At 43.1% G+C, this 14,722-nt stretch overlaps 1 protein-coding gene across 2 annotated transcripts in view; it reads left to right on the top strand.

The window, feature by feature from the left end:
- The window catches only part of f3a (coagulation factor IIIa), a 52,353-nt gene extending 40,258 nt beyond the window's left edge, over positions 1-12,095 (top strand). For both annotated transcript variants that reach the window (XM_061669835.1, XM_061669836.1), the window contains one exon: positions 6,796-12,095. In XM_061669835.1, the coding sequence (XP_061525819.1) occupies positions 6,796-6,941 (146 nt within the window). In that variant the 3' untranslated portion in view covers positions 6,942-12,095. The remainder of the gene's footprint in view (positions 1-6,795) is intronic.
- Positions 12,096-14,722: the final 2,627 nt, after the last annotated feature.

Below are 14,722 nucleotides of genomic sequence, written 5' to 3' on the forward strand. Positions count from 1 at the left end.
TAACATTACCTGAGGAGCACAGCACGAGACGTCTCACGCTTGTTTTACAAGATGAAAACCATAATGCCTCAGCCTAACCTCGCAATATCCGGTCCGCAGCCCTACAACCGACGTATCTAAGGATTACTGGCGGATTTTTTATCGATAACGGAGACTGCTACCGATACAGTTGTATCTGTCGCCTTTACGAACGGATATCCAGTCGCATCGGTTATGGGTTTTGAGGTCAAATTGTAACCTAACAGAAAGCCGTTTTCAGAGGAAAGCTTTCAAAGAATTTTTATAAAATTCAGACAATAATTTCGGTCAATTGTGCTACTACCACTTACTTCAGTTCTTACTTAAACTACCATAATCTAGACAGTATTTTGTAAGTACATTGATCGTTATTTCATTATATACATTATCAATATAGTATTTTTCCTTTCCCACAAAAGCCTGTGTCTGTGTCAACACGAGGTCATGTCAATAACGAGTGAAGTGTTTTGAGTAGTCTAGCAATCGAAGGACTCAGTTGGATGAAATCTGACCATTTTTTGTCCATGGGATGTCAGTGACATGGTCAGTTATGCATTATTACTAATCCAGGACCTGCGATAATTTGTCATGGCCAAATATAACATCTGTACCATTATTAGATTTTTCTTCTGAAGTTTTGGGGTTTGAAATTGAGAAATTTTGTTTTTCTGACCACAGTTAAAATGTATCTTTGCCGACTATATGCCAGTATCAGCTAAGAAATTTAGTTAGGCCCCTGTGTCCCTTTTCTTCAGCATTGCCACTGCGTCCCTTTTTTAACCACAGACATTCTATTGTATACAAGTCTTGTAATTTTTAATATGTGTACCGCATGTGGGAAGCCACCATATCATAGCATGTTGACGTAATGACAAATGTGCACAATTTTGTCTGTCGCTTTATATGTCAACCCAAATAGGTGAATGTTCCATTGAGTTCAAAATTATGGACAAATGTTTGTAGAAAAATCATATGTGTCACTATGATAATCCTAATATTGTTGCTGTGTTTGCAGCCTGTTGAATTGTTTCTGAGTGAATCTATAAATTCAGGTTTTGTGGTAATCAATAATCAACCACTCAAGACATCACCCCCCCCCTTGATAAAGTGACACATGGTCCCACCCATGCTCACCCCAGTAAGATACAAAACAAAAAAACATTTTCGACAACCAAAAAGCGGTAAAGGCGGCACGGTGGACGACCGGTTAGAGCGTCTGCCTCACAGTTCTGAGGACCGGGGTTCAATCCCCTTTTTGGAGTTTGCATGTTCTCCCCGTGCCTGCGTGGGTTTTCTCCGGGCCCTCGGTTTCCTCCCACATCCCAAAAACATGCGTGGTAGGTTATTCGACAACTCTAAATTGCCCGTAGGTGTGAATGTGAGTTCGAATGGTTGTTTGTTTGTATGTGCCCTGCAATTGGCTGGCAACCAGTTCAGGAATTACCCCGCCTCCTCCCCGATGATAGCTGGGATAGGCTCCAGCACGCCCGCGACCCGAGTGAGGAGAAGCAGCTCAGAAAATTGGTCTTTGGTTTTTAAAGAGAGTGACTCCATGTATTTACTAACAGCAATTCACTTTTCTTTGTTGCCAAAAACAATTATCTCAGTTTTGTTGTGGTTTAACTGAAGAAAATTTTGGCTTATCCAGATATTTATCTGTTTTAGACAGTGACACAAAACCTCAATTGAACTGTCGTCATCTGGAGACACTGCTAGATATAACTGTGTGTCATCTGCATAGCTGTGATAGTCAAAATTAAAGTTCTGAAGAATTTGACCCAAGGGTAGCATATACAGGCTGAAGAGGAGGGGTCCAAGAACTGACCCTTGAGGGACCTCATAGGCCATTGCCATTCGATGAGACTGAACACTTCCAATGGTTACAAAATAACTCATTTCCTCCAAGTAGGACCTGAACCATTTAAGGACTGTTCCATTTAGTCCTACCCACGTTTCCAACCTGTTCAGTATATTACGATCTACCGTATGAAAAGGCGCACTGAGGTCCAACAAGACCAGAATTGACACTTTTCAGTATTCAACCTTATATCATTTAGCACTTTTATAAGAGCAGATTCTGTACTCTGATGAGTTCGGAACCCTGATTGAAATTTGAAATGTTAAATATACTGTTTTGGCAAATATTTTTCTTTCAGTGAAGGTAGTGAGCAGCTGGAGGAACAGTTAGAAAGGAAGCATGCACTGGAAAGAAGAGGAATGAAGATTAGCCGAAGTAAAACAGAATATATGTGCATGAATGAGAGCGGTGGTGGGGGAAGAGTGAGGCTACGGGGAGAAGAAATAGCAAGGGTGGAGGACTTTAAATACTTGGGGTCAACCGTCCAGAGCAATGGTGAGTCTGGTCAGGAAGTGAAGAAACGGGTCCAAGCAGGTTGGAACGGGTGGAGGAAGGTGTCAGGTTTGTTATGTGACAGAAGAGTCTCTGCTCGGATGAAGGGCAAAGCTTATAAAACAGTGGTGAGGCCAGCCGTGATGTACGGATTAGAGACAGTGGCACTGAAGAGACAACAGGAAGCAGAGTTGGAGGTGGCGGAAATGAAGATGTTGAGGTTCGCTCTCGGAGTGACCGGTTTGGATAAAATTAGAAATGAGCTCATCAGAGGGACAGCCAAGGTTCGATGTTTTGGAGACAAAGTGAGAGAGAGCAGACTTCAATGGTTTGGACACATCCAGAGGAGAAATAGTGAGTATATTGGTAGAAGGATGGTGAGGATGGAGCTGCCAGGCAAGAGAGCTACAGGAAGACCAAAGAGAAGGTTGATGGATGTCGTGAGAAGACATGATGGCAGTTGGTGTTCGAGAGGAGGATGCAGGAGATAGGCTTACATGGAAAAGGATGACGCGCTGTGGCGACCCCTAACGGGACAAGCCGAAAGGAAAGGAAGAAGAGTTTGTAGAACAATCATCATATGTATCACTGTAATAATGCTAACATCGGTGCTGTATTTGCAGCCTGTTGAATTGCCTCTAAGTGAATCTATAAATTCAGGTTTTGTGGCAATCAATTATGTGTCAAACATAATAATGCAACTTGTGATCCGACTTGTGCTGCTAAGCACAAAAATAAAACAATCCACTTCCTTTGTATTCCAGAGCACAAAACAGGACAAAACCAAAAGACAAAAAAAAACAATTGCAGACAAATCTACCCCCTTTTTTGATAAGGTGACACATGGTCCCATCCATGCTCACTTTAGCAAAATACAAAAACAAAAAAACATTCTCAACAACCAAAAATCCGTTAATACTGGCTGTAATTTGGTCCAATGGGTATCAACTCAAATACTGGAAAAATACCGTCAACAGCGTCCCTGTGAAGTGGATGCTAGCAGTGTTGATGGATGGGCATTTTAGTTTCAATTGAATCAGTGGATAGTTCCGAATTAACCATATATTTGCTGGTAGCCCAAATGGTGGGATTTGACTTGGGACTTGTCCAGGAAGCGGAAAAGAATATTGCGCATGAAGTTAAATTCGTAAGGACACAATGCAAAGCACGTATGCATGTTGTGAAAAATCTGTGTTCTTTGACAGACTTAAACAAAAAACGTGTAAGCAAAAGGCTTACATTCTTCGAATCGCGTTGAAGTTTGCTCCGCCAGAGAAATGTGCACATAAGACACACAGCTGCGCATAAACACACAGACAACACAACATGAGAAAAAAAAACAGCTGCGTCAAGTCATGGTTGCAGCATATAACAATCCTTTACAAGATTAAATATCTGTTTGACATTCAAATTGTTAAAATTGTACTATATTTAACTTGAAACTGCGCCTTGCAATTCTGTCCATAAAAGTTATGAACAGAATCGGTGACAAAGGGCAGCCTTGGCGGAGTCCAACCCTCACCGGTAATGAGTCCGACTTACTGCGGGATATGTGGACCAAACTTTGACTCCCGTCGTACAGTGACCGAACAGTCCGTATCAGGGGGTTCAGTACGCCATACTCCCGAAGCACACCCCACAGTACCCCCCGAGGGACACGGTCGAACGCCTTCTTCAAGTCCACAAAACACATGAAGACCATAGGTGAGGGTAGGAACTTAGATCGACCGGTAAATCAAGAAATTTGCCTTTTGGGAAAGCTCCTTCTTCACCACGACAGACCAATACATAGCCCGCATTGCTGCAGACACCTCTCCAATCTGCCTGTTGATTTCCTCCTCTATTTTTCCCTCACTTGTGAACAAGACTCCAATTTGATACTTGAACTTCTCCACGTGGGGCGGGATCTTTTCCCCGACCCGGAGTGGGCAGTCCACCATTTTTCGACTGAGGACCATGGTCTCAGATTTGGAGGTGCTGATTTTCATCCCAGGCGCTTTACACTTTGCTGCAAACCGCTCCAGCTAGAGTTGAAGATCATGGCTTGATGAAGCCATCAGAACCACATCATCTGCAAAAGCAGGGATGTAGTACTGATGTCACCAAGAATGACCCTCTCTACATCTTGGCCGCGCCAAGAAATTCTGTCCATAAAGGTAATGAACATAATTGATGACAAAGGGCAGCCTTGGCGGAGTCAAACCCTCACTGGAATCAATTCCGACTCACTGCTAGCAATGCGGACCAAGCTCTCACATCCGTCGTACAGGGACCAAACAGCCTTTATCAAGCAGTCCGGTACCCCATACTCCCGAACCACCCCCCACAGAACTCCACGGTCGAACGCCTTCTTCAAGTCCATAAAACACATGTAGACTGGTTGGGCAAACTCCCATGAACCCTCGAGGACCCTGCCGAGGTTTGAGACCTGGTCCACTGTTCCTGGACTGGGGGTGGGTACTCGGTGGGTACTCTGAACTGCTGTTTGTTGCATAGGCTCAAACAATAGTCAGGACCCGTTCCCCCACCCAAAAGGCGAAGGGAGGCTACCCTCTCGTCCACCGAGGTAAACCCCAACGTACAGGCACCCAGCCGAGGGGCAATAAGTATGCCCACACCAGCTCTGCAACTCCACAGAGGAAAAGAGTCCACCTTCTCTTAAGAGGACTGGTGCCAGAGCCCAAGCTATGTATTGAGGTGAGCCCGACTATATCTATCTTCTACCCTCACACACCAGCTTGTGCTCCTTCCCTGCCAGAGAGGTGACATTCCACGTCTCTAGAGCTGGCTTCTGTAGCCGGAGATCAGACAGGCAAGGTCCTTACCTTCGGCCGCCACCCAGTTCACTGTGCACCCGACCCCCTTGGCCCCTCCCACAGGTGGTGAGCCCATGGAAGGTTTACACACCAGTCACATCTTAAATGTATTAGGCTATTACACATCCCATGTGGTGGTGAAAAAGCCAAACTACGTCTGTCAACCTACTCAAGGAACATTCTATGAACACACCTCTTTAGAAATTATTTAATTGATCTGGAATTTGGCTCGATCTACTTACTACCCCTCAGTCTGAAGTTTTTTCTGGAGAGCTTTTGGGACTTTCCATGCTCTCATCTTCCTAAGGCTCAAATTAAGCAGCCCTCTTTGCAAGTCAAAATTCACATTTTGTGCCTCATAAAACACATTGATAAGCAAAACTGCAAATCACAGATTGTTGTGTCTCAAAAAGCTTCGCTGTACTCGACGGACGAACAGACATGAAAACGCGATTACGTCATCAAAAGACGGTAGTGAAGCAAAGCTCGGTTGTTGGCCCAGGAGTTGAGAAGCTGAATTGATGATAAAAATGTGAGACCAAAATGGCAAAAGTGTGGGAGCATACTGAAATGTAAGGCGAGCACCGTGACGTGTAACTGTTGTAACACGGACCTTTCTTTCCCCCGAAGACACCGATTATGACGCATAGCGCAAATCAGTTAGATTAACGTTACTAACATAACGTTAGCCCTTGGGATAGTCTCTGTTGTTTGTTATGAAGGTGACAAGTACAGTATTAACACAACCATAGCAACCAGAACGTGACTTATATCGGGTGCTTAAAGTTTTGCTCAGTTTACGCAGTGTGTGCCATATGGCCAGTATACTAGCATTTGATCTGTAAGTGGCTACGAGTCATGTAGGTTGAAAGGTGTTCAGATATGAATAAGAGTAAAATGTGTCATGTACCCAAAGAGAGAAGAGTTTTGGTGAAGTCAGATGAAGGAAAATATTTGTTTCCTCTCAAGGTGTCTTCTTTTTAGTTTGAACAAATTGAACACTTCCAAAACTACTAGTAGGACAAAGAATGTCTTATTCATAGTCGGCTGGTCTAAGCTCATAAATGCACAACCATGAACCTAATGTAATAATATATCACAAAATGCTTAAATGTTATGTGCTTAAGTGAAGTTGAACAAAGGCTGTTAATGCCTTTTTTAAATTAATGCCTTATCTTTTATGCCCAATGTGAATTTAATAAATAAAAACTGTTGATTATATATAAAGAAAACAAATATTATTTTCAATTTTGTATTCATAATTTCCATTTCACCAAGCAAAAATATAGTTAATCCAAATACTCGATTATTCGATAGAACTTTCAGTAGGACACTCGAGTACTAAAATATTCGTTAGCTGCACCAATACATTCAACTCCCCCCTTATATTGTTGTATTTTTATTGTTTAAGAAAAACTGCTCCTCAAAGAAAACAAATATTTTGAGCCTTGTTTTCATGGGAACACTTTGGGGTAAGCTTCAAACGTGACCACGTGTCACCAAGCCATTGAAGCATTATACATTTGTGTCGCTCTGTGTTTTTATTTTAATTAATCAACATTGTCATTAACTCATCTGATAATGTATCTCAAATCTCTTTTTTCCCCACAGTCTATTCAGTGGGTGTGATTGCAACTGCCATCCTCCTCATCCTGGTGCTGATCATCATCATAACAGTAGTCACAATAGTATGCTGCAGGCGCAAGAAGACCACCCTCCAAACTGAAAAGGAAGGAGTTCCACTCCAGAGTGTGTAGAGGGTTCTTATCACAGTAACATATTAGTAATACGGTATACAGTAGCTACAGATATAGCTCAATGGATGAACATAAAACTACTCCCAAGATTTTTTTTTTTTTTAACACGACAATCCACATTTTGGTTTCTGTGAAACCCACTTTTGAATTTATCAGCCATTCTGTAGGCTATTTTAGAAAATAATGTAGAACATGGCGGCAGGGTTAACGACTGGTTAGCACATCTGCCTCACAGTTCTGAGGACCGTGGTTCCAATCCTGGCCCCACCTGTTTGGAGTTTGCATGTTTTCCCCGTGCCTGCGTGGGTTTTCTCCGGGCACTCCGGTTTCCTCCCACATCACAAAAACATGCATGGTCGCTTAATTGACAACTCTTAATTGCCCATAGGTGTGAATGTGTGTGCGAATGGTTGTTTGTTTGTATGTACCCTGCAATTGGCTGTTGACCAGTTCAGGGTGTACCCCGCCTCTCGCCCGAAGATAGCTGGGATAGGCTCCAGCATCCCATGACCCTTGTGAGGATAAGCGGTACAGAAAATGGATGGATGAATATAGAACACGCTAAATCACAGTGAAAACTCCTGCCACATGAATCTTTACTAACGGTATTATCATCACCTCAGTGGAAGCTCCAGACTTCTTTGCCACCTCTGCTTATTCCACTAAGGCTCAAGTTTTCCTATTATTTTAATTTTTAATTTTTACACGTTACGGTACTAGCAGCACGGTGTACAACTGGTTAGCACATATGCCTCACAGTTCTGAGGACCCGTGATCAATCCCCGGCCCTGCCTGTGTGGAGTTTGCATGTTCTCCCCTTGCCTGCGTGGGTTTTCTCCGGGCGCTCCGGTTTCCTCCCACATCCCAAAAACATGCATTAATTGGAGACTTTGAATTGCCCGTAGGTGTGACTGTGAAAACTCTGTAACTCTTCAAGAATAAAGTTGTTTTTTTTTTAATGATAAAAAACTGAAAAAAACTCTTACCCACATAAAGATACTGTAAACTGCACTGGTTAATTGGTCTCTCTTCACTCATACAGACAAATTCACTGGTCCACTCATTGGCAAGACCCCACCCTGTCTTTGCTCTCTTCTCACCATACATACCACCACACACCCTCTCCGTTTCAACAGTTTTATTAACCTCTTCGTTCTTTAAGTCCGCATTAAATTTAGTCGATATTTTCAATTTTCTGCCCCAAACTACTGGAACACTGCAACAAATAAAATTTGTTTGTTAAAATCTTTCACCCCAATATCATTTTGTTTCTAAATTATGCTAGGTAAATTTATTTTGTTGGTTTTATTTCTTAAAGTGCTATATAAATAAAAGTGAGTTGAGTGAGTATATGTATTTGTATTTGCTTTAATTTTTGCTTTGTTTTAAATCTAAATCAATGAAAATATTCTCTATTACTTTACCTGGATAAATAAAGGTTAAACTAATAAATAAAGTCTGATGTATTTGAGAAAAAGTCATAAAGATGAAGAAGTCTTTTAAAAAAAATCACAAAAGTCACACTTATTTTGAGAATAAAGCCGTATCTCATAAGAATAAGGTTGCATTTTGGGAAAAGAAAAAAAACATTTTACAGGAATACTTTTGTCATTTCATGTGAATAACGTCGGATTATCACAAGAAAATGTTACAAGAGCAGTCCTTTCACTTTTATTTTGTATATTAAATAAATATAATAATAATAATAATAGGCGGCACGGTGGACGACTGGTTAGAGCGTCAGCCTCACAGTTCTGAGGACCAGGGTTCAATCCCCGGTCCCACCTGTGTGGAGTTTGCATGTTCTCCCCTGTGCCTGCGTGGGTTTTCTCCGGGCACTCCGGTTTCCTCCCAGCATCCCAAAAACATGCATGAATTGGAGACTCTAAATTGCCCGTAGATGTTAATGTGAGTGCGAATCGTTGTTTGTTTGTATGTGCCCTGCAATTAGCTGGCAACCAGTTCAGGGTGTACCCCGCCTCCTGCCCGATGATAGCTGGGATAGGCTCCAGCACGCCCGCGACCCTACTGAGGAGAAGCGGCTCAGAAAATGGATGGATGGATAATAATAATATTGGCGTGTTCAATACTTTTTCCCTGTGTCATTTCACATTATTACACACAACTTAATTTAATTTAATAATTGATCTTATTTGTTCTACTTTCTTTGTATGTATGGATTACTTGGGTTGTTCCCAACATCTGGGGAAATTTTCATGTCAATAGCACCTTTGGAAATATATTTAGTGAGAAGAATGGTGGTGTTAAATATTTATTTCAGCCGCTGTATATAGAAATAAGACCATTTATTTTGCTTTCTGCTATTGTGTGAATTCTAAATAGGTACCTCATCCTGGCACTTCAGCTAGAAAGCTTGAGTGACAAAGAAGGCCAATTTGTAAAAGCAGAAAAAAAGACAGCGTCCCCGACAAAGTTGGGTGGTAGTGTTAAATTTAGGTGGAGTGGTGACTTCTTAATAATTTTCATCCATCCATCCATTTCCTTCCGCAGCCCAAGCTGGCAAGTCTAAACTTCCCTCTCCCCAGCCACTTCGTCCAACCCTTCCCGTGGGATCCTGAGGCGTTCCCTAGGCAGGATGGCTCCTCTCAATGCAAAGGAGCAGCAGCTCGACTCTGAGCCCCTCCCGGAGGACCAATCTTCTCACCCTCTCTCTAAGGGAGAGAAGGTCGCTTGTATCTGCGATCTTGTCCTTTCGGTCACAACCCACAGCTCATGACCATAGGTGAGGGTAGGAACCTTTTGGCTCAGCTCGTTCTTCACCACGACATACTGACCACGACTAAGGACCATGGCCTGAAATTTGGAGGTGCTGATTTTCATACCAGCCAGTTCACACTCGGCTGTGAACCGCTCCAGCAAGAGTTGAGGATCACGGCTTGATGAAGCCATCAGAACCACATCATCTGCAAAAACCAGAGACCCAATATTGAGGCGACCAAACTGGACCTCCTCAACACCTCGGCTGCACCTAGAAATTCTGTCCATAAAAATCAAGAACAGAATAGGTGACAAAGGGCAGCCTTGACCTTACCAGGGAGGTTGAGGAGTGTGATCCCCCTATAGTTGGAACACACCCTCCAGTCTCCCTTCTTAAAAAGGGGGACCACCACCCCAGTCTGCCAATCCAGAGGCACTGTCCCTGATGTCCACGCGATGTTGCAGAGGCGTGTTCGCCAAGACAGCCCCACAACATCCAGAAGCCTTTAGGAACTTTGGGTGGATCTCATCCACCCCTGGGGCCCTTCCACAGAGGAGCTTTTTGACAACCTCAGTGACTTAAACTCCAGAGATAGGAGAACCCACCTCAGACTCTGCTTCCTCATAGGAAGGCCTGTCAGTGGAATTGAGGAGGTCTTCGAAGTATTCGGCCCACCAACTCACAACATCCCGAGTTGAGGTCAGCAGCACCCTGGCGCCACTATACACAGTGTTGACGGTGCACTGCTTCCCACTCCTGAGACGCCAGATGGTGGACCAGAATTTCCTCAAAGCCGTCCAGAAGTCGTTCTCCTTGGCCTCACCAAACTCCTCCCACGCCCTAGGTTTTCCCCTATGTTTGAACATGGTGTTTCTTATGGACAGTCCTTGATGAGCACAGAAGTCCAATTACAAAACACCGCTCAGGTTCTGATTGGTGGTGCCGTACTTCTCAATCACGCCCTTCCAAGGTCTCACTGTCATTGCACACGTGACCGTTAAAGTCCTCCAGAAGAACAAGGGATTCCCCAGCAGGGGCACTGTCCAGCACCCCCTCTAATGACTCCAACAAGGGTGGGCACTCTGAGCTGCTGTTTGGTGCATATACACAAACAACAGTTAGGACCCGTTCCCCCACCCAAAGGTGGAGGGAGCCTACCCTTTCGGATACTGGGGTGAACCCCAACGTAAAGGCCAGCTAGGGGTGCAATCAGTATGCCCACACCTGCTTGGTACCTCTCACCATGGGCAACTCCTGAGTGGAAGAGAGTCCAACCCCTCTCAAGAGGACTGGTACTGGATACCAAGTTGTTTGTCGAGGTGAGCACGACTATGTCTAGCCGGAATTTCTCAACATCACGCACCAGCTCAGGCTATTTTCCCTGCCAGAGAGTTGACATTCCAGGTCCCGAGAGCCAGCTTCTGCAGCTCGTGTACCCATGTTGCCTCTTCGAGCTGTGCCCCATGGGTGCAGGCCTGCCCACCAGGCACTCGCCATCGAACTCGTCCAGGCTTGGCTTCAGATGGTGTCCATTTACAGTAGAGGGGTGTAACAATTAATGTAATTAACGATTAATATTCCTACGATCCAGTTGGATCGATATGTCCTTAGCCTTACGGACTAAAATATATCGATTTAAATCGTTTTAAAAGGTAATCAATCGATTGTGTCAATACTAGGAGACTATATGGATGCACATGGTTTTTAGCACTTTTAATGATAAAGACGTTAAACGTTACTCAATTAAGAATTCCTGTCTGTGATGTCGCAGTGGATCATGGAAGTATCAAACAGTGTAGTTTTTTTCTGGCACTATTGAGTGGGCTGGTCTGAGAAACGTGCAGTGCAGGAAATATGACAGCGCACCGCGCCAGTGAGCAGAGCGCTAAACTGAACAAGTGGCAAAGGTTGAATCAAGGACACTGGACCGTTCTTTTTTGTTGAAGACGTGAGGGAATGTCCTGTGAAGCTTCAAATCAGAAGAATGGATGCATTTTGGTTTTGCAGTTGTAAAAAAATTATTGAGGAGAAAGCATGACGGGCAAGCGATAAACTGTTTGCTGACCACCGCTGCCATCAACAAGTCATGGAATATAAGTAAAATGTAAAGCCCCAATCACCTGGAACCAAGAAGCAAGCAAGGCCAAACATCAATTCTTGAGACATTTCAACCAGGTTTTCTTTATGATTGCAAGCTCGAGAGCGAAAACGTTGGTAAACACGCTTGAGCCACGGTACAATATTTCATCACGGACTTCAGCAAAACGCTAACACCAACGCTTTATTAAGACACAAAGACCGAAGTAGTGAAAGAGAGCATTAAGCAGACATACTGTGTCTCACTCATGACTTGGACATCACGAGCTTCTCAGAGCTATGTAAACACTATGTTACACATGACCATTATGTGGGTAATAATAAATATAATTAGAACATTTGAGCATTACGTGTTTTGTTTTCAATTTCAAAAACATTTTTATTATTTCTATGTTGGAAAACAACATCAGAAGTTACAGGTAAATTACAGGTAACTATTAATCCAACCTGGAGAGATGTTAGTGACACTTTAATTCAAATAAAGCATGAAATTATTGTTGTTGTTGTTATTATTTGCCATAATAGCAGCTTATTGTTTATTATGTCCACAATTAATTTTACCTGATACATTTACAAGAAACAAAAGAAATTTAGGAAATTTCCCCCCAACCCTATAAATACATCCCCAATTCCAATTAAATTGGGACGTTGTGTTAAACATAAATAAAAACAGAATGCAATGATTTGCAAATCATGTTCAACCTATATTTAATTGCATACACTACAAAGATAAGATATTTAATGTTCAAACTGATACTTTATTGTTTTTAGCAAATAATCATTAACTTAGAATTTTATGGCTGCAACACGTTCCAAAAAAGCTGGGAGAGGTGGCAAAAAAGACTGAGGTAAGTTGAGGAATGCTCATCAAACACCTGTTTGGAACATCCCACAGGTGAACAAGCTAATTGGGAACAAGTGGGTGCCATGATTGGGTAGAAAAGGAGCTTCCCTGAATTGACAAGCAAAGATGGGGCGAGGTTCACCTTTTTGTGAGCAAGTGCGTGAGAAAACAGTCAAACAGTTTAAGGACAATGTTTCTCAACGTACAATTGCCACGAATTTAGGGATTTCATTATCTACGGTCCATAATATCATCAAACGGTTCAGAGAATCTGGAGAAATCACTGCATGTAAGCGACAAGGCTGAAAACCAACATTGAATGCCCGTGACCTTCGATCCCTCAGTCGGCACTGCATCAAAAACCGACATCCATGTGTAAAGGATATCACCACATGGGCTCAGGAACACTTCAGAAAATCAATGTCAGTAAATACAGTTCGGCGCTACATCCGTAAGTGCAACTTGAAACTCTACTATGCAAAGCAAAAGCCATTTATCAACAACACCCAGAAACGCCGCCGGCTTCTCTCGGCCCGAGCTCATCTAAGATGGACTTATGCAAAGTGGAAAAGTGTTCTGTGGTCCGACGAGTCCACATTTGAAATTATTTTTGGAAATTGTGGACGTTGTGTCCTCCGGGCCAGAGAGGAAAAAAAACATCCGGACTGTTATGGATGCCAAGTTCAAAAGGCAGCATCTGTGATGGTATGGGGCTGTGTTAGTGCCAATGGCAGGGGTAACTTACACATCTGTGAAGGCACCATTAATGCTGAAAGGTACATACAGGTTTTGGAGAAACATATGCTGCCATCCAAGCAACGTATTTTTCATGGACGCCCCTGCTTATTTCAGCAAGACAATGCCAAACCACATTCTACACGTGTTACAACAGTGTGGCTTTGGAGTAAAAGAGTGCGGATACTAGACTGGTGTGCCTGCAGCCCAGACCTGTCTCCCATTGAAAATGTGTGGTGCATTATGAAGCATAAAATACGACAACGGAGACCCCGGACTGTTGAACAGCTGAAGCTGTACATCAAGCTAGAATGGGAAAGAATTCCACCTACAAAGCTTCAACAATTAGTGTCCTCAGTTCCCAAACGTTTATTGAATGCTGTTAAAAGAAAAGGTGATATTACACAGTGGTAAACATGACGCTGTCCCATCTTTTTTGGAACGTGTTGCAGCCATAAAATTCCAAGTTAATGATTATTTGCTAAAAACAATCAAGTTTAGCAGTTTGAACATTAAATATCTTGTCTTTGGAGTGTATTCAATTAAATATAGATTGAACATGATTTGCAAATCTTTGTATTCTGTTTATCCATCCATCCATTCATTTTCTGAGCTGCTAGTGAGGATACTAGGGTCACGGGCATGCTGGAGACTATCCCAGCTATCATCGGGCAGGAGGCGGGGTACACCCTGAACTGGTTGCCAGCCAATCGCAGGTATTCTGGTTTTATTTACCGCATTTTCTCGACCAGAGGGCTCACCATAGTAAAAGGCGCAGTCTCAGTTATGGGGTCTGTTTCTGTATTTAACACATACATATTATTAGGCGCAGGCATGGTAAAACATACGCTAGCTTAAAACATACGGTAGTAAGTTATCAGTTTGAACATTAAATATCTTGTCTTTTTAGTGTATTCAATTAAATATAGGTTGAACATGATTTGCAAATCATTGTATTCTCTTTTTATTTATATTTAACACAACGTCCCAACTTCATTGGATTTGGGTTTGGATATATATATACACACACAAACACACACATAGCGGCACGGTGAACGACTGGTAAGCAATTTCAGCCTCACAGTTCTGAGGACCGGGGTTAAAATCCGGCCTCGCCTGTGTGGAGTTTGCACCTTCTCCCAGTGCCTGTGTGGGTTTTTCTGTGGGCGCTCTGGTTTCCTCCATGCATCCATTTTCTTCCGCTTATCCGAGGTCGGGTCGCAGGGGCAGTAGGTTTAGTAGGGAAGACCAGACTTCCCTCTCCCCAGCCACTTCCTCCAGCTCTTCCGAGGGGAATCCTAAGCAGATGCCCGAGCGACCTCATCTGGCTCCTCTTAAAGCGGAGGAGGATCGGTTATACTCTCAGCCCCTCCCGGATGACTGAGC

The sequence above is a fragment of the Phycodurus eques genome, unplaced genomic scaffold (genome assembly GCF_024500275.1).
Source record: "Phycodurus eques isolate BA_2022a unplaced genomic scaffold, UOR_Pequ_1.1 contig_26, whole genome shotgun sequence".
Taxonomy (NCBI): Eukaryota; Metazoa; Chordata; class Actinopteri; order Syngnathiformes; family Syngnathidae; genus Phycodurus; species Phycodurus eques.